An 18,230-nucleotide genomic window follows, 5' to 3' on the forward strand; every position below is an offset into this window, starting at 1 on the left:
GTAGGTTTGATTTATCAGAGCCTCGATATAGTCATATATCTGGTTCTTCTAATGGGTGACTTAGTGCCTAGAAATACTTTCTAAAGAAAATGCAGGTTTACAAAAACATTCCGTCAGGTCTTCGGAAGTCTAGTATTTTTATATTTTGCCAATGTCCCTTTCTCAGCAGGCAGAAAAGCGCTCAGAAGTGACTCTCCTGGTCGGGCCTCGATATGGCATAAGCCACGTCATAAACACCAAAACCAATCTGGTGGCCCTTTTAGCTGACTTCAGCCACGTCAACAGGATCGAGATGTTTACTGAGGAGGAAAACTTGGTGAGGGTGGAGCTGCATGTGCTGGATGTGAAGGTATGTCTCTTGCCTGTCGCCACATGGCCTTGATTGGAACAGCTCATTTGTGACCCACTGCTGAGATTTACACAGCGGGCAAAACTTCAGTGTGTGCAGAGCATCAAAGGGATGGTGTGGTACAGAAAAAAATCCACCCAACTCAGGCCTGAGCGCTCCGGTCCTCACTCACTACCCGTGGGATTTGGGGACAAGTCGCTATTCTTCTCTGGGCTCAATTTCATCACCTGTAATAAGAAAGCAAGGGTGTTCATTTCCAAGGTCCCTTTGGCTCCAGAATACATGAGTCATTCGATAGAGTGGAAGGGATTTTTCCCTACTAACATTTTAGAATATATGACTCTTATGTAGACAGCCAGGGAGGTTTTTACCAGCTTTGTTTAGAACTCCCACTTCTTTGTGTTAGATCTGGTGTATTTATTCTTTTGGAAAAGCTGAGTATTTTGGTCAATCTGTCTTTTCATACTAGAGCAATTAGTACTGACTGAACATCTGGCTCCAGCAAACGTCATGACCATTCCACTTAAAACAACAATCTGACATCATCCTCAAGTGGTAAAACTTGACTCCCAAAGCAGAATTTGGCATGAAATAATCCAGATTCCCTGCCCTCACCTTCTTGTGGCAGTGATAGATGAGCCATTGGATTTGGGCAGTTTTGATGTATCCAGTAACAACAGGAAGTGCTCTGAGAATAGGCAGGAAGACCCCTCCCACTAGGGTGGTGTGGGAGGAGCAGATTATGGGAAAGGGCTTCTACACAGCAAGTCGTACTCTGCATCAGTGTGCTCTGCAGCAGGAAGAGATGACCGTGAGAATGTAGAGCTCCGCCAGGTGGGCCACAGCCTGTGGGATTTCATGGGCTAAACCCAGGGGGCTCCAGTTGACTTCAGGTACAAGAAGAGACTTGGAATGCCTGTCCTAAGATGCAGAAAACAATAGCTCCATTGTGGAAGAAGGATGATTTGGATACAGGCATCACAGACCTTCTAACCAGGGATAATCTGTCTCAAAGAGAAGTGGATGGCAAGGCCCTAGTCATGGTTTCCTGCCTGTATCAGGGAATTGTGGGACAGCTTGAGGGGAGACCTCAATTGAAATGGAAGGGAAAAGCAGTTCATTAAGTAGTACAGAGGCTTTGGATGGGAAGTTAGATTCTACCAGTGGGGTCATCCACCCTGGCCAATGTTCCCCACCTGAAAGGGAGAGCAGGATGCCTATCACTGTTTCTGTGTCTCTCTGGGTGTCTGCTTTTTTGTTGTTCTAGTATTTCCCTCTGGCTTTATCTCCCTTTCAATAAGAGCACACTGGCCACTCCCCCCTTCCTAACTCAATGAGAATAATTGTTTCAACTGAACACTTCCTTCCCCATAGGCCCAAGATGCATGTCTAATGAAATAATGACCTCGTTGCTTCCAGAAAGTTTTTTAAAAGGATTTTATTATTTATTTGATTTTTTAGAGAGAGGGGAAAGAAGGGAGAGAGGGAGAGAAACATCAATGTGTGGTTGCCTCTCACATGCACCCTACTGGGGACTTGGCCCGCAACCCAGATAGTTTTAGGAAGGCCTTTTCTCAACTCCCATGTCTCTTTTGACCTCCTGTTAATTTACAATTTGTCTTACAAGCCTCCTATTTCAGGGTTTCTTTGACACCTTTCTTTCAGTCTTAGCAGTCATTTCCACTTAATTCTGATTCCTCTTCAACACTAATTTTCGTCATGAACTCAAACTTAATCTTCCCATGGTCTTTCAGATTGTGGATTCATATCTGGTAACAAACCCCTTAGCTATCACTTTTTAAAATGTTAACCATTTTGGGGCAAAACCCATGTTACTTTCTTTTTATTCCCCTATGACTTGGAAAAGATTCCAAACACCTGACCTTTTCTCCGCATTTATGTCTTTCCAATGAAATGTTGCTCCACAACTTCTATTGTTTACATTTCATAAGCACAAATACAGTAATTGTCACCCGAATGAAATCATTCAGTTTGCCAAAAAGTTTGTTTGATTTTTTCCATACAGTGGCTCTAGTAGCTAGCGCTTAGTGGTCTTGAACTTCATTGGAAACAATTTTGTCAGATTGCGTTCTGACAGCTGTCATATCAGCATGCATTAAAAAAAGTTATGAAAATTGGTGAATTTTTGTGTCACCATTTGAATATCAAATGGCCGCACAGAAAGGATGGAATAATAACATGGAAGAAAATATGCAACATTTTCAGCATATTATGCTTTCTTATTTCAAGAAATGCAAAAATGCAACTGAAGCACCAAAAAAGACTTGTGCCATGTATGGAGAAGGTGCTGTGACAGAGCGAATGTGTCAAGCATGGTTTGCAAACTTTCATGCTGGAAATTGCTCGCTGGACAATTCTCCACGGTCAGATAGAACAGTTGAAGTTGATAGCAATAAAATCAAGACATTAATTGAGAACAACCAATGCTCTACCACGTAGGAGATAGCCAACATACTCAAAATATCCAAGTCAATAAAGTTATTGGTGAAAATGTAAAACATCTTTTTTATTTTATGGGAAAAAACTGCATGGACTTTTTGGCCAGCCCAATATTAAGGAGAGATGGCTTTAACTTTAACGTTCTGTTTTGTGTAGCCCATCACGCTCCTGATGGAATCATCCGATGCCATGAACCTGGCCTGCCTAACAGCTGGATACTACAGGCTCCTGGTGGACTCCAGGAGGTCGATATTCAACATGGCCAACAAGAAAAATGCAGGGACACAGGAAACAGGTATTCTCTTCCTAAACTCATGAAGCACTGACTACCTCCACCTCACCTGACAAGAATAATAAGGCTCTTTCTTGAAAGGTTAAAATGATATGCATAAAAAGTCTACTGTCCAAGTTGAACACAAAAGCCTTCAGAGATATCCAATGTGGTCTGATTTGTTCTAGGAAAATGGTCTTTTTTCATCACACGTTATACCTCACTTGAAAATGCCCGAGTATGTGCTTCAAAGGCAGTGATTTAATGCCTCTTTGCAGCTGGGTTTTAATGTCTCACTCTCACAGCAGTCAGGACGCAGAGAACAAACAATGCAATGCCCAGTAGCAAGTGTGAGCCCCCAGCTGTAGGCCTTGTCCCTCCTTAGGATGCCGTAGGCCCAGCTGCCTAGGGCCCTCATCCTGCATCAGACTTACCTCCGGGACCTGGGAACTCTCCCAACAGGACGCTTGGGTAGCACCCAGCATTCAGATTTGGGGCTTTAGGAGGGACTGTAGCAGCCATCTTAGCTCTGTATTGGGAGCTAGCTTTGTGATAGGAAAGATTTCAAATAATTTGATCCAGCCACTTGACAGGATGAAATAGCCCTGAAGGGCTATTTCAAAGGCAAGGAGGGCTGCAAATGCTGCGTGGATAGTTTGTCTCAGGGTGGGTGGTTTCCGTTTGTGTAGACCATTTGTCTTCACCTTGGCATCGTCTCTGTCTACAGTGGACATGCAGTAAACATGGCTGAGGGACAGACACAACTCCTGAAGCCAAAGCTACTGACCCACAAAAAAGTCTAATCATGGCTCCCATAATGAAGGTTTCTTTTAGAAGAAAGGGAAAATTTTATAAACAAATTCCACTGTTGCTGTTCCTGAGAGAAAAGAGGGGGAGGAAAAAGAAGGGGAGGGAAATCTTGCTTTTAAACTTAGCAAAAAACCAGAAATGATTATTCCAGAAATATATTGTGATGTGTGAGCAGACACACAGAAAGAGACTCGCATGCCATTTATGGTGATGGCTGGTTAAATGGCAGCAATTTTAGACATGGGATAAAGGAAACCAGAGAGGAAGAGAGAGACGGACAAGGCAGGCCAGAAGGCAAACTCAACTCTATTTAATCAAACCCCACCTTGAAATGCCTATTTAAAAAAAATCTCTAAATTTGGGGCTTTTAATTTATAGAATTAGTATTAAAAACTTAGAATAGCTAAGAATCAGGTAAGAATCAGAAAAAAATATAGATAGACCACACCTAAAACGAGGCCTGGTAGTTCTACTCATAATTTGTAATAGGGAAAGAAAACAGAAATTGGGAAAATTCAGAGTGAAAATAACAGAAACACAGAAAGGAGTGGAAGACAGACACAAGGCAAAGAAAGCCCCTGAAAGACACAGATGATCACAAATAAATGGGAAGGAATGAAAAGAACATGGTGAGTCTGTCCTGGGTTTGGTGGTGAGCATTTTTGTGACCACATTTTCACTGAGCTAGGAGGTTTGGAGCAATTGAACGCTGACCTCTGAAATTTCAAACACCAGTTCGGCAATTTAACACACTCCTTTAACGTTAGAAAACCAGTTTTGGGCTTTTTATTTTCAAACCTTGAAGTTTATCTAGAACATAAAACCTTTTCCCTATGGACTGTTAAAATTGTGGAGATGCATGAAGAAATCCAAACCTACCAGTCTAAAAATGGTTACAGTGATAAGGGCCTAGATTCTGTCCCCTTTATAATGACTTACAATGTAACATTTAATAAAATTTCAAGAGGCAAAACTTAGTTCCGAAGAGTATTATCACCATGGGGGAAAGAATGAAACTTCAGCCTTGCATTAATTTCTCCCAGGTCTACAGTGCGAATGAGTGAGAGAGCACACATGCGATCACCTGTGTGTGCGAGAAGAGGGGAAAGGGAGAGAGATCATACTCCAATGAGCAACTAGTTGACCCAAGCTGAGCAGCAGTCCAAGGCTTAGCATCCTCTAATGGTGGAAAGTCTTATTTTCTCTATAGAGACTCCCCAAAGACCTCCTGAGGCTCAAAAACTGTAGACAGTGAGTTCCATTTTAGGCCAGCTCATCCCTACTCCATTCTCTCCTCCCGCTCTGTAAGATACTGGACCATAGTATAGATCCTAATTCCCAGTCCACATCCTTCCTCTCCGAAATCATTCCAAAAGACCAAATCAGTCCGCTTTTGGGGAGGAAGCCAAGACTGAGGGTGTATTTTCTTCTGGTCTCAATTTGATCAAAGACGTTACTCAAGATTTCTAACAAAGAACAGTAAGTCCGCATTTGTCCTTCTGTATCTTGAAAATGAACCTAAAGTACTTTCAAAATCCCCAAACCCACATATTTATGCATATCTGAGTCTTACGAGGGTGTCAGCAAGAATCTCTTAACTTGCTTGTAGCCTGCTGGCCTGTTCAGTTTTCTTGTCGGTTTAATCCTGGAGGTGGCAAACTATGGCCCACGGGCCAAATCTTGCTCTTGTAAATACAGTTTTATTGGAACTCAGCCACGCACATTGTATTAATTTCGTAGGGCTCTGGAACAAATTACCACCAACTTGGGGGCTTCACATAACCGAAACTTATTCTCGCACAGTTTTGGAGGCTGTAGGTTCAAAACCTAGGTGTTGGCAGGACCACGCTTCCTCCAAAGGCTCTAAGGATGTATGTAAACATCTACTAGGATATAAAAGAGCTGAAGATAGAGGTAATCATGCTATCATTCCAATATTTATTATTATATTTTATTGCTATATTTTATTATTACATTATTACATGATCATTACAACATCTTCTAAAGTAAGTGGTAGAAATATGTAGATCCTTGACTTTCTCTTAGCTCAATGAAGAAAAAGTCTCACATCTTCCGCTATAAAGTGGGCATTGTTAGATGTCACTTTGCAAAGTAAAGGACAATCTACATTCTGGAATTAGAGCTTGTTGGACTACCACCTTTAAGGATTTTAAAAGGCATGTTTCATATTCACATTCATAGATGTAAGTGAGGTCTTCCTACTCTCAGATGGTATTAACCGTCTGTTTTATCAAATAGCAGTCACATTTTCTGTAATAGCAATTCGGTTAATGTCAGTTCTCCCAACCAAGAAGTCCTCACACCTGAAGCCTAAATCGATCACTACCACATTTGGAAAGCTGAATAACCCCATTTTTACCAATGTGGTGCTACAGGCCATTAAATTAAAAACCAGAGATGATCACCCTCTGCCCCCCTCCAAGCCAAACAGCACTGTAATGTGTCTTTGCATGATTCTTTCTCTTTAGGGACTGAAAATAAAGGAAAGCACAATGTCCTCGGCCCTGATTGGAACTGTGTACCCCAAATGACCACCTTTATTGGCGAAGGGGAACAAGAAGCCCAGATAACATATATAGACTCCAAACAGAAGACGGTGGAGATTGCGGACGGAACCTCATGTCCAAAAGACCACCGGCACTTGTACATGGCCAACACCTATAATTCGGATGAACTCAACCAACAGCTGGCTCAGCCAGGAGATGCTGCCTGTGAGGCCGACTACAGAAGTCTAGCTCAGCGGTCCCTGTTGACCTTCTCAGAACCAGAAACTCTAAAGAAAGCACAGGAGTCTCCGAGAGGAGCTAAAGTGTCCTTTATTTTTGGAGATCTTGCCATGGACGATGGGATCAATCCCCCTACTCTCAGCTATGAGAGGCTACTGGACGAGAGTCCAGAGCTCCTGGAGAAGCAGTCACGTGTCTACATGAGCAGTGCCAATGACATGAAGAGCCTGGATCTCACTCCAGATGCAGACAACATCCAGTTTGTGGAACATTCTGTTTATGCAAACATAGGTGATGTGAAGAACTTCGAGGCTACCCAGGGGATAGAGGAGCCCCTGCTGCGTGATATTTGCTATGCAGAGAACACTGACGATGCAGAAGATGAGGATGAGGTGAGCTGTGAGGAGGACCTCATGGTGGGAGACATGAACCAGCCAGCCCTCCTCAACCTGTCTGGGTCAAGTGATGACATCATTGACCTCACATCCCTACCCCCTCCTGAAGGAGACGACAATGAGGATGACTTCCTGCTGCGTTCCTTGAACATGGCTATCGCCGCACCCCCACCTGGCTTTAGAGATAGTTCAGATGAGGAGGACTCTCAGAGCCAGGCAGCTTCCTTCCTTGAGGACAAGGAGCCAGGCAGCAGCCTGCAAAATGATGAGATCCCCGTGTCCCTCATTGACGCTGTGCCCACCAACACTGAGGGGACGTGTGACAAGGGACTGGATAACACCGTCGTTTCCCCGCTGGAAGCTCTAGAAGCTCTGTCCGTGTCAGAAGAACAGCAGACCAGTAACAATTCAGGTTCTTTCACGATTGTTACATTTATTCACTGATAAACATACCACTCATCCCATCAAGCCATTTGCCCTTGGAATCCTATTATGTTGTGTTCTCTCATTTCACGCATGTCCCGTTTCATAAATGTGCAGCAACTACCATCGTGGCTTTTTTTGTGTCTGTGGTTTCCTTTGTTATTTTTTTTTAAACATGTGGCACGTTTTCCCCTCATTTCTGGAACAACTATGCAATAAACTCAGAGTCCTTACTGAGAAGGGAAAACCTTGTTTTGCTCTGTTGTTAGTAGTAATAATGAGTCCCATTTTCATACATGTCTCCTGGTGCCTCTGATGCATCCATTAATCGGTTCTTGTTTTTTACGGCATGCAGGTGTAGCCATCTTGAGGGCTTATAGTCCTGAGTCTTCCTCAGACTCAGGCAATGAGACTAACTCTTCTGAAATGACTGAGAGCTCTGAACTGGCCACAGCGCAGAAGCAGTCAGAAAACCTCTCCCGCATGTTCTTGGCCACTCATGAAGGCTACCACCCCCTGGCAGAAGAGCAGACAGAGTTCTCCACCTCCAAAACCCCTGCCGGGGGCTTGCCCCCCAAATCCTCCCACCCTCTGGCCACCCGTCCAGTGACTGACCTCCCGCCCAAAGTCGTGCCTTCCAAGCAGATACTTCACTCAGACCACATGGAGATGGAGCCTGAAACAATGGAGACCAAGTCGGTCACTGACTATTTTAGCAAACTGCACATGGGGTCAGTGGCATATTCCTGCACCAGCAAGAGGAAAAGCAAGCTGGCCGATGGGGAGGGCAAAGCACCCCCTATGGGGAGCGTACCAGGGAAAAAACAGCAGGGAACCAAAACCGCTGAGGCAGAGGAGGACGCCAAAGGTAAATTTGGTTCCGTGTCTGCAAGGGACAGTCAACACCTAAGCACTTTTAACCTGGAGAGAACTGCCTTTCGCAAGGACAGCCAAAGATGGTATGTGGCCACCGAGGGCGGGGTGGCTGAAAAGAGTGGATTGGACGCAGCAACAGGGATAGTCTTTCCAAGAGCTTCTGGTCTGGGGACAAGGGAGGCCGAAGGGAAGGATGACGGGGCCCCCAATGGGGAAGCCAATGAGGTTTCAGCACTTGGCCAACGGGACCACTTCTTAACTGATGTGACCTGTGTCTCTTCAGCCAAAGACTTAGATAACCCAGAGGATGCTGATCCATCTACCTGTGACCATCCTTCCAAGCTTCCTGGGGCGGAAGAGAGTGTGGCCCATCTTTGTGACTACCACTTGGCCAAGCGGATGTCATCATTCCAAAGCGAGGGCCATTTTTCTCTGCAGAGCTCTCAAGGCTCTTCAGTGGACGCAGGCTGTGGCACGGGCAGCAGCAGCAGCACCTGCGCCACGCCTGTGGAGTCCCCACTCTGCCCCTCCCTGGGGAAGCACTTGATTCCTGAGACGCCAGGAAAAGGCGTGACTTACGTTCCTTCAGAGGAGAGGGCCACTGGGCTTCCCAACCACGGGGCCCCCTTCAAGGAATCGCATCCACAAACAGAAGGGGTGGGTCCACGGATGACAGTGCCTGCTCTGCACACAGCCATTAATGCCGAACCCCTGTTTGGCACTTTGAGAGACGGATGTCATCGACTCCCCAAGATTAAGGAAACCACAGGTACAGCAATGAGGGATTTAGTGCTTTGCCTTATACACCAGGAGCATGTAAAACAAATTCACAAGAAACCTAAAAGAGTATGAAACCTGGAAGCAAAGTACAGGTTAGAACCTTTAAAAAGGCTGCACGGCCATGGCCTGGCTAAGTATGAACCATTGATCCCTCAGTGTTTAAAAAAATACCGAAGTTTCCAGATCTGAGACAATGGTAAAGATGTCCTTTACTCTTTACAACTTTGCTCTCTTCTTCCTTTTAGAATCTGATGGAGCAATGCTTTCTTTTCAATTCTAAATGTAGAGTTTTAGCAGTATCCAGTGTGACTTTTAGTTACAAAATGGTATTGCTTAGAGTCCCAAAATTGTTTGGTTTCTTTTTTAAGGCGTTCAATTTCTAATTTTGCCATTTCATTTTTGAGAGGAAGGATCATGGAGCAGGGTTTCAGGGAGATTGGAGGGGCTAGGGAAGACCCTTTGCTTTTCAGCAGTACACACAGATTCATCTTGACGAAGCTTGAGAGCTTAGTAAGGCTCTCCCAGAGGAGTATTCGGAAGTGTCTGGCATACCTCAGCATCAGGAAGGTTTTGGGGGTGTGCATGACAAGCTGCTATATTTTCCCCAAAATAGTAACACATAGACATATATAGAAACAAGGACACGGCCACCTTCTATGCCTGCTTCACCATTCTGCCCGCCCCCCAGTTGGCACTTATTCCTCTCACCAATCCACTTGGCCAGCCATCATGTGGCAACAGCTAATGCCCCTTTCATACTTTGCCGTTTAAAAGTATATCATCAGTACTGTGTTTTCCATATACACAAGTAGATGCTAGTGAGGTCTTACATTGGGTAATTTCTAGTCCTACTCTTTTAAGATTGTCTACCTTCTCAAAACCCACCACTGGCTTAACCTGCCCTGGGAAACCCACCTATACATGCTACATAACTCATCAGTCAACCTCTAAATTAATTAAATCACACTGTTTGATCCTTTGCAGTTCACAGGGAGCTTTCACCTAATTTTCCTCTTGCTCCTCACAAAAATTCTGTGAAATGGAGATTTTCTTCACAGGACTGCTTTTCTGAGGGAAGTTCAGTAAGTTGTCCAGTGTCTCCACTTCACACCTTATACCTGGAAGACTTCATGGGGTCCTCTTTAAAGGCAAGGTAGTTTAGCATTAATTAAATTAGGCCCCTTATTTATAAAAAGACTAACTGATACCAGGATTAACCTAACTCCCTTGAAATAAAACTTCAATGTCATAAGTGTGTTTGAATAATCTCCATGTAGGATGTGTGTTTTCTAATGATGTGTCTAAGCTTTGACAGATCAATGCTTGGGAGCAAGGCAATTCATGTAATTCCATTGTCTCCCTGAAAACATTGGGGACTTCTAGACAATTCCAAATGAATCAGCAACTTAAGAAATAACAGATTACAGTATTTTTTGAAATGTATTGAGGTGGAAATCTGTTATGTGATCTTAGGAGGCAGTCTTTGGAAACTGGGGTGACCCTGACAAATGGCAGCTGTTCTGGAATGCATCCTTGGGAAGCAACAGGCATCACAGAGAGATGTAGTGAAACTGACCATCCATGAGATGTTTAATGATTCTCTCTGTTTTTCTACTACCCCTAGTGTAGCTTTGACAGAGTCTGGGAAGGAGAGACGAGGAAGCATGCCTTCAGTTTGGTCTCAATATCCTGAAGCTGATCCCATCCTGCTACCATCAAACATTCACTCGGAATCAAAGGTGCCAATTCCAAATCAAGACCCCACTGATTTCTCCCAAGCATACCAGGCCTACGGAGAGGCTGTGAGCTGGCAGCCACTGGATCTGAGAGGGGAGAGCCACGGGACAGCCCCCGGCCAGAGGGCTCTGAGACGTAGCAGCAGTATCCTCTCAGGATGTGTAGGTTTGGAGACCTTCCGAGAGAGAAGCAAGGTTGCAGTCAGCTTCAAGTGTCCAGGTATCACAGATGCACAGGAGGCCAGTTCAGAAAGGCGGGCAGAACTCCCACTGGGGAAGAAGCTCACCAAAAGTTTTTCCCAAAGCTCAATGCACTTTACCTCTGACGGGAAGTTTCACAAAAGGTCCCCGGTGGCTCAGAAAGACTCAAAGCTATATAAGACATTACCCTTGCGGAAGCTAGAGGGCAGCAATTGGAGATGCCGGGGACCTTTCAGCTACTGCTTTCTGAACCGAGGGCAGGATGAAGATGAGGAGGAGGATGAAGAGGAAGGAGGGCCCACCCGTCGTCGGATCTCTTGCCTCTTTCCACCACAGGTGACTGAAGCCATGCCTGAACCCACCAGCCTGCCCCTGGCTGTTGGGATCCAGAGGCAAGGAGTGGCGCTGTCCAGAGTTTCAGTGCTGAAGGTATGGGCAGAAGACCTGAGTAGTTCAGATGACATGGACTTCAGCAACCTGGCTTTTGATGCCCGGATCGCAAGAATAAATGCCCTGAAGCAGAGTACGTATGCAATGCCCGATGGGTTCCTTGCAGCCCAAAATGATGCCAATGAGCTGCTCTGCCTTGTCAGGGCAACCAAGGGGAAGAAAGAGGAGTCACGCCCTGAAGCATATGACCTTACACTTTCTCAGTACAAGCAACTGTTGTCCATTGACTCCAGACAATTGGGAAGTGCCTGTAGGAAAATGGCGATGGCCGAGAAGAGCCCAGAGGAGATGCTCCTAGCTATGACTTCTAGCTTTCAAGTGCTCTGTTGCCTAACAGAAGCTTGCATGCGATTAGTTAAAGTCGTGAACTCAGAATCACAGCGGCAGGAAATCGTAGCGAAGATTGATGAAGTGGTCATAAACTACATTTGTCTCCTGAAAGCTGCTGAGGCAGCCACTGGAAAGACCACTGGGGATCCCAGTGTTGGACTCTCCACGCGACAGTCAACCACCATGGCCGCTCTCGTAAGCACACTAACACGTTCTCTGAAGATGCTTTTAAACAAATAAAGTCTGAAAGTCACGTCATAATCTACCTTTGCAAAGCCATACATGAACTTTTATTTACTTTCTGTGTACGATGAACAGATGTCTCCTTTCTTCTCCCTGTATATTTTGTTATTTTGTATAAAATAGGAGATAAAAGTCACATTGGTGAAATGTTGAAATGTACTAATCAGATGTACTCTGTTTATATTATACATATATACATGTAAAAGAAATATACAAGAAAGTGATGACATTGGCTATTTTTCATATAGTCGAAACTTGGGGTATATGATGTGAGATTTTAAATTTTGCCATGTTAGACCAAAACAATGAATCCTATTCCCTATCCTTCCAAGCAGATAGTTGGAGACCATATCATTAATATCTAGGAGAGAAAGAAAGAAAGAAAGAAAGAAAGAAAGAAAGAAAGAAAGAAAGGAAGAAAGAAAATAATTACAATGTATATAAAACAATACGTATGTTTTAAAATTATGATTTTTAAGCATTGGAACTAGCAAAAAGACATTTAAAATTCAAGAAGCTATTATGAATTATTAGAGAATATATATAATAAATTAATTTTTGCTCATAGTGTTTGGTTATCTGATGCTTTCTTCCAAGAATCCCATATGTTTCATTTTGGCTTATTCCACTTGGGTTAAAATGGGTGGAGGTGGATTCTACTGTGTCAACGCAAATACTCTTCATGATGTTCCTAGAGTTAAAATACTTCCCAAATAGAAGAACAGAAGGAATGATGGGCAGGTCCCTGCATAATACCTAGCTATAGATTATCTAATTACATAAATGAAAGAATTAATACCAAAATTAAAATTTTAATGAAAAGAGATCTGCTTTGACTAAATGTCAAAATATGTAAACCAAAGACATCATCCACCCCCGCAACTCGACCATGAAACTTAGAATTCTCTTAAGAGTGACAGAACATTTAATAAACTATTTGCGAAACTATAAAAAATGAACATTTGATGATCATTGAAAGTAAGTGCAGATCCAGTTCCATAAACCAGACTGCACAACAGCCTGAGCCACATCTCAGATCGTAGCACTTAGCATCACACAGTTTCATGCCGCACCTTCTCTACTGGGGCCAATGCTTCCAACCCCTCTTGGAATTACAGCCTAACACTGGGACAGACTTTCAAATCTGCAATGTTCGCAAAATTGGGGAGAGATGGCTCCTCTAGTGTAGAGGCCATGATTAAATAAACAATTGTGTTTATTAAATGATCTAATCTGAATTGGCTTATAGAAAAATGAAAGCTAAACCAAAAAAAAAAAAAAAGAAAAACAGACGTGGTCAATCTGACCACATTAGGTAAAATGGATGGAATGCAAAGAAGTTTTCAGAACTGTCGTCTCTCTCAAAATGTACCTTTGGGTCAAAGCAAAAGAATGCGAACTCTGCAACTGTAAAATAAAATTGACATGTACATATATACTTCATGGGTCATTTAGTGCTCAGGCTACATGCACTCCTATTAATGTACATGGCTCCTTAAAATATGACAGCAGTGTGCCAAGTACAAGTATTTCCATTTTTGTAGCCTGCTGGGCAGGAGGAATAGCGCAGTCTACAGTCACTATGTCTCATCAGTCATTCCACAGAGACTCCATAACAAAAGTCACATGTAGTTGTAGATGGTAGCATACAAAAGGAGTTTAGACATGTGTTATTAAAAATAATGTTTAAATAATAAAACATTATTTTATTACAATGATAAATATTGGTGTTTGATATTGAGAAATATTAATGCTGTTTACTGTGGAAATTTTTGGTAAATATTCTCTGTACTAAAATACTAACATTAACAGGATGTGTGTTCTATGTCAGCCAATGTGCTAAACATATCTCATATATTATCTTGTTCAGTCATCACAACAATCTTATTGTTTGGACACTGCCGTTAATTCCCTATGGAGGCAATATGGTTTAGTTGTTGAGGACATGGGGATGGAGGTCAGAAACCTCTTGATTTAAGTTTGGACTCTGCCATTTTCTAGAGCTTTTGTCTTGGGAAAGCCAATGGATTTTTTTCTGTCTCATAGGGCTGTCATGAGTTCTAAGTCAAATAATGTATGTAAAGTTCTTACTATAACCCCTGGCAGATTAAGTAATTAATGTTAGATATTATTATCATCATAATCATTGTGTTAAATATATTGCCCAAGACAATATGTGGGGATGTTTGTTTTATATGCATATTGTATCCTGACTCTATGTGCAGAATACATTATGTGTATTGCATATGTATAAAAGAAATGTACAAGGAAGTGATGATCCTTGTTCAAATCACACATCCAGTTGGAATAGCTTCTTCGTCCATTTCAGTTGGAGAGGCCTCAGTGAAATACTTCTGGGTCTTTCTAATCAATGTCCCATTATGGGTGCTCCAATAAGTTTCTGTTTCTTATAAATAAACTCTTTGCTACTTAGAAAACCTGAAGGGCCACCCATTCACTAAATATGGGGTTCCTAAGTGGGGTCCACATCCACTGGAGTCTAGGAAGAACATTAGAATGATACTTGTGTTTATTTTTATCTGACCTTTTTTATGTTTGCGTATGTTTTATAATGGCATAATAGTACAGTGGTATATGTACATCGTTTTAAATAAATTAATTAATTAACAAGCATATGCCTGGTGCATGTATGCAAAAAAAGTGCCGCAGGTAGGGTTTCATTTACTAAAGTTTGAAGACCACTGAACTAGAGAGTAAGAATCCCTTGTACTCAAGGTTCTTTACCTTTACTCCCCAGCCTAAATTTCCAAGTGTCTCACCTAACATTTTTCTTAAATTATGTTATTTTTATCATAAAACTTTAAAGTGTACACAAAAATAGACACAATGATAGAATGAATCAACATGTACTCATTCCATACCAATTCGTGTCTAGCATTTTCTCTATTTCCATGCATCTCCTTCCACACTGTATTAGCAGATCTCAGACCTCATAGCATCTAATCCATGAATATTTCAGGAAGAATTTCCTAGAGATAAGAACTTTTAAACATAATCACAATGCCATGTTCACACTTTTAAAACTTAAGAATTCCCTAATATTATCAAGTAAATACAGAAATAAATGATGAACAAAGTGGAAATTCCTATAAACCCAAGGCCAAAGATAGTCATTATCAACAATTTAGGACATCTGCTTTCAACTTTATATATACTAATGTTATTATTGTTGCATGTGTTCATGACTTTCCCTTTTGACTGAGCAAGTTGTTCTGACCACATTTGCCCTTCTGTTTGAGTCTCAGCTGCACCAGATCTTATGTAAGAGAATTGGCTAGAAGGGATATGATTGACATGAAGAAAAACAATACTCAGATGAATGGCCACCACAGCATTAGGCTTATAGTCATCGACGACTAATGCAATTGCCTCAGATACTAAAATGAATGCAGACTCCTAGGAAGATAGGGAATTAGTCTAATCACAAAATAAATTGTTTTTTCCAGAAAAGAAAAACACAATAATGAAATGCCCAGTTACAGCAGCACTACAATGGATCAATTCCTTTTGCTCTGAATTTCATCTTTCATTATGACTTATCTTAGGAAAACCAGTCTTCATTTGTTTATGTTCCTGTTACATACATTTCTAAATGCCACTTATTTTTCTGAATGTGAATTCTGAACCACTCAGGATGTCACTCTAGTCCACCTGGGTTATTCTTGATTTGGGAGAAGTTTGCTGTCTGTCGTTGGTTACCACCATTCATCATTGTATTAATTGTCTTTGAAATTGAAAAAAAAGCAAAATCAGCTATGTTTAGGTGATTCCTATCAGTTGCAAACATTTAGAAATCTGCACAGGGATCAAATGCAAGGATATCACATTGTTTCTCTCTGCCCTGATTTTGTGTCTGCTTGGAAAGTGGTCAAGTTTGTGTGTGTGTGCGTGTGTGTGTGTGTGTGTTTGGGTGTATAGAGGTTTGGGCATAGAGACATGTAGGGGAGGCGTTTGAATAGGTAGTTGTGTGTGTCTGTCTGTGAGACTAGTTTTCAGTTTGGCTTTAGGAATTTTAGGCTAGCTTATCCTCTGGCAGTCCAAAAGTGATGATAAATTTTATAATGTTTCCAAATCTTCTTTTAAAGTCAGATTGCAGAAATAGTTTCTCAGTTTTGAAAGATCAAAGAATCAGAATCTTCCCTTTTAAACTGAATTCCCCTTCATAACAACCTGAACCACAGATGTTGGATACTTTTTAGTTATTTCACCTATTCCCTGACCTACTACTCTCAGTCTTTAAGTTCAAACTCTATACATAGAAAAGCCATGGAAGGACAATGTGTGTCTTTATCAAGCACTTCTGCTGCACAGAATAATGGAACAGGTTTGAGCTTGTATCTCGAAGAGTAGATAACCCAGTAGCTTATCCCAAGTAGTTTATTTCACCATTCAAATTGAAATTAACCTGCTGCTTTCAGCTGAACTGTCTCTAATATTCCCTCCACGTTTATAATTCCATCTCAATTTTCTGTTACACATTCATTCCAAAGCATTTGGGGTTGGGTTTTTTTTTTTTCATTGTACCTGTTAATTCTCATTTTCCACTCCATGGTTTGGACCACACTTCTGTGCCATTTGTGGCCTTGTCCTCCACAACATTAGGCAGAATTAGCTTTGGGATTCAGGAAGCCAAGCCTTCTTGGTAATATCCAACCAGGTCATGTTTCTCCTGTTTTCATTTTGATTAGTACCCTTTATACATAGTGCCCTTCCACTAAATGATCCTCTTCTGTCATCCACTTAAAGAGGCAGGATATGTGTCTTCATTCATTCAAATAGCTATTAACAACTCCTTCATCTGGGCAAACATTGTGCTAGGTGCTGGAGGTGGGGTACAATGGGAAATGTAACTGACACAGTATGGCATGCCGTTCTGGAATGGGTGATATGTGTTGTTGAAGAAAGAAAGGGTCTCAGACTGAGTCAGCTTTACAGGCTGAGTTTTCTGTGCATGGTGGCACACAACTCTAAAGATGACTGCCAGCCAACACTACATGGCGATCTTAATAATCAGGGAACACAAATGACAATTGTGTCATGATTTACATTTCAAAACATTGCTCTTCAGTTACAAACATAGGGGGACATGACAAAATATAGCCAAACATTTATTTAATATACAGTAATTCAAAGCATTAGAAATTTGGAGTGAGCATCTTTTCTGTATTTTGGCGAATTGTCATAGTCTTGTCTACATTTGGATAAGTCTCCAACATTTTATCATGAGTGCTTTCAATGTCATGAAATCTCTCCCAGAGTTCCTTCCACATCAGTGTCTTTTTTCCCAGTGTTACCTCCTCTGGGACAGCTTCCCCCTTTTCATCACAGCCACCATTTTGACTGAAGTCACTACATTCGCCTTCCCTGCCCTCCGGCACGTCTCAGAGGAGGACCATGTCCGCAGGTCCACAGTCAGCTTTTTGCTATGACTCCATTCCCATTTGATTTTCATTTCACTTCCAGTACATTATTGCTCTTTGTTTCTTTGTGGCACTTTCATCCTGGTTGGCCAGTTCCCTCTTTCAATCTTCCAGTCCTATAAATGCCATGTGACTGTCCTCAAGCTGTCAGGGCTGACCACAGATCCTGCCCTAGGGTCATCTCCCACAGGGCTGCTCATGTTATCAAGCACCTTCACATTTACACAATTTACGTTGTTACTAAGCCTTATAGAGGACCCAGTCCCTCCCCCTCTTATGGGATTTCATGTGATCAAGTCAGGCCTACCCAGGATAAACTCCCTTTTGATTAACTCAAAATTCACTGATTTGGGACCTTAAGGACATCTTCCAAGTTTCTTCCCCATGGCCATATTCTGTTGGTTAGAACCATGTCACAAGTCCTGCCCACACTCATGGGGACAAGGCTGTTCAGGGCAACACCTCCAGGAGCCAGGAACTGTGGGGACCACCTAAGGGTCTGCCTGCCATGACACTTGCAGACACTTGCAACACAGACTTGAAAGGCTTTCCCGGCCTCAGCCCTGACATACGCCATCGAAGTCCACATGAGCAGCTTCTGGCTCTCTCTGCCCTTGCACAAGCTCATTCTATAGATATATATATTTTTTTATTTTATTTATTTATCTTTGCAGGAGAAAGAGAGAGGGAGAGAAACATCAATGTATGGTTGCCTCTA

The 18,230-nt window shown here is 42.3% G+C and overlaps 1 protein-coding gene across 1 annotated transcript in view; it reads left to right on the forward strand.

Moving 5' to 3' along the window:
- The window catches only part of FRMPD4 (FERM and PDZ domain containing 4), a 161,786-nt gene extending 147,138 nt beyond the window's left edge, over positions 1-14,648 (forward strand). The window contains exons 12-16 of the mRNA XM_037046296.1: positions 167-349; positions 2,966-3,104; positions 6,380-7,444; positions 7,811-9,100; positions 10,741-14,648. Of these exons, the coding sequence (XP_036902191.1) occupies positions 167-349; positions 2,966-3,104; positions 6,380-7,444; positions 7,811-9,100; positions 10,741-12,068 (4,005 nt within the window). The 3' untranslated portion in view covers positions 12,069-14,648. The remainder of the gene's footprint in view (positions 1-166; positions 350-2,965; positions 3,105-6,379; positions 7,445-7,810; positions 9,101-10,740) is intronic.
- Positions 14,649-18,230: the final 3,582 nt, after the last annotated feature.

This window comes from Sturnira hondurensis, unplaced genomic scaffold (assembly GCF_014824575.4).
Source record: "Sturnira hondurensis isolate 20B ecotype Veracruz unplaced genomic scaffold, ASM1482457v3 Scaffold0005220, whole genome shotgun sequence".
NCBI classification, from domain to species: domain Eukaryota; kingdom Metazoa; phylum Chordata; class Mammalia; order Chiroptera; family Phyllostomidae; genus Sturnira; species Sturnira hondurensis.